The sequence below is a fragment of the Poecilia reticulata genome, linkage group LG4 (genome assembly GCF_000633615.1).
Source record: "Poecilia reticulata strain Guanapo linkage group LG4, Guppy_female_1.0+MT, whole genome shotgun sequence".
Lineage (NCBI taxonomy): Eukaryota > Metazoa > Chordata > Actinopteri > Cyprinodontiformes > Poeciliidae > Poecilia > Poecilia reticulata.
Window position 1 is genome coordinate 4,200,186 of NC_024334.1, and position 2,344 is coordinate 4,202,529.

At 46.5% G+C, this 2,344-nt stretch overlaps 1 protein-coding gene across 3 annotated transcripts in view; it reads right to left on the reverse strand.

Moving 5' to 3' along the window:
• The window catches only part of cdc14ab (cell division cycle 14Ab), a 27,393-nt gene that overhangs the window by 12,064 nt on the left and 12,985 nt on the right, over positions 1 to 2,344 (reverse strand). For all 3 annotated transcript variants that reach the window (XM_008406368.2, XM_008406367.2, XM_008406369.2), the window contains exons 7-9: positions 2,007 to 2,069; positions 1,138 to 1,225; positions 483 to 713 (exon numbers count right to left, since the gene is read on the reverse strand). In XM_008406368.2, the coding sequence (XP_008404590.1) occupies positions 483 to 713; positions 1,138 to 1,225; positions 2,007 to 2,069 (382 nt within the window). The remainder of the gene's footprint in view (positions 1 to 482; positions 714 to 1,137; positions 1,226 to 2,006; positions 2,070 to 2,344) is intronic.

Sequence of the window (2,344 nt, forward strand, 5' to 3'; positions counted from 1 at the left end):
CAACGGATCCCATAAGGTCATCAACGGGGCCGGTAAAGTCACAAAGGGGGCCCATAAAGTCACCAACGGGGCCCATAAGGTCATCAACGGGGCCCGTAAAGTCACCAAGGGGGCCCATAAAGTCACCAACGGGGCCCATAAAATCACCAACGGGGCCCATAAGGTCACCAAGGGGGCCCATAAGGTCACCAACGGGGACCATAAGGTCACCAACAGGGCCCATAGGGTTATTACTGGGCCAAAACGTTGCCAAGCGCTAGCTAAAAGAAACCATTTGTTTCTGCTTCCTGCCTCAGTATCCGTGCTGAACAACGGCCCAAAACCATTCATGTCGTGTTATTTCACTCGTTCTTTCTGTTCATCCTCACTCAGCTCAGCTAAAACCATGTTTTTCCTCTGTCCTCATCCTACAAGCCTTTCCCAGGCGCAGCCCGCCCCCTGCTGGCCGCTGTGGGAACTACCGCTCCCAGGAAGGGGCCTACCTTTGCAGTGGACGGCCACGGCTCCTTGCGCGTTCTCACAGAGGTGCAGGAAGCGGCGTAGGATGGTGTCGTTGGGCGTGCTGCCGTCGATGAAGAAGAGGTCGCAGTGGTCGAAGCCGGCGTTGGTGAAGCGCTTCCCGTCGTAGATCTTCTTGTTCAGGCGGACGATGGTGGTCACGCCGTGCTTCCTGAAGTAGGGGAAGTAAGCCTCGGGCGCGTGCAGAGGGTAACCTGCAGGGGCGGAGCATCGTTCTGACACATCGTCTCTCATTACCACTTTCTGAAACCATCTGGAAAAACCTCAGCTGGGAGGAGCAGGAGAGGAAACTTTACTCTCCTCACTAATGTGGCGCCTCTGGAATCTGAACTAGATCTGCTGCTTACGGTTCAGACAAACTCAGGAATTTACTTGTGCATCACAAGAGCGAGGATAACGTGATGCAACAGAGGGAGGGAACATAAACACCGCCGGGCATCCTGGGAAAATCTATACTGTCTAAACTAGGAACGGTTTTAATAAAGACAACAGCTGCAGACAATCTGCATGACACAGCAGCTTGTAACCCGTCAGTGAAATGACACCGAGTGGAATAAAATGCCGTCTTGTGTTTTTCATGAAGTATGAAAATAAAACAGTCTAAATTTGTTCACGCACCGTTTTCTATCCTGGATTTGGGATGCGGTCCGCTGAAGGCCAGGAACTTCCCCGGGACGATCCAGTTCAGGTCTCCGTTCTCGACGCGCTGCAGAGAGAGAGAGAGAGACGAGCCGACAGCGCGGAGAGTTCAGAAACATGAAGCTGGAGTCATTATTTAACCGTTTTCATTTAGTCCTGCTAAGGTGAAACTACTCCGGTTCGCCAGAAGAGGGCACCGCAGCCCAGGTTTCCCACTTCATCTCATCCTGATGCAGAAAAGGAAAAACTGAAAACGTCTTTAACACTCAGAGGATCGGAAATTATACAGTAAAAAAGTACCTGATCAAGTTATCAATATTTAAAATGACAAAATCAGATGAACCAAATTATAAAATTAAGGAGAAATTTTGGTATTTTAAGGACCAAAATGACAATAATTCATATAAGTAACAAAATAACTAAATCAGGCAAAATAAATATTTTCCAAATCAGTTTCATGTAAAAACTTCAGGAACTTGAACAGAAACTGCAGGTTTGAGTTAAAACATGTTTGATTTTCATTCAGTGGGAAGAAAATCCACAAGTTTAACTCAAGAAAAAGTAGAAATACTACAAAATACAATTACTGAAGTAAAAGTGCAAAAAACAGCAGCAAAGGAGTCTTTATGTTCATGATATGAAATGTTATTCGGTAAAAGATGAAACTTTGAGTTGAGACGTTCATCATTTACCAAACGAAACTTTATGAAAACAGTCAAACATTCATGGAGACTCCTTCCTGTTTAAGGCAGAGTTACGTCAGTCTGGCCCTTCAAATTAAAAGTTCCCAGGGCCGCGTTAACCCGTTTTCAAACCATTGAAGCAGTGACTGGTCTTACTGGTTTTACCTCGTAGTGTTCGTATTCGTCCACATCAAACGTCTCAAAGTCAAAGAAGCCGTGCTGCAAAGCCTGGAAAACGACGGAAACCGTTTGTTTCTGTTAATTACATGATAAATACAGATTCATTTCCTATGCTAAAGGTTACAGTCGGGTCATTTCCTCTCTGCGGCGTTTGGTCCTGATGATTAAAACCATTTAACCATCATTAACATGCAGACAGACACACGGCGGCAGCAGTAAGTCCCGACCGGAGCCCGTCTGTCAGTCGCTGCTGGTTTATTCTCCAGAATGTGAAAAAGCATCAAACGGAAACATGACGCAGCCCGACCTGCAGGTCCAGATGA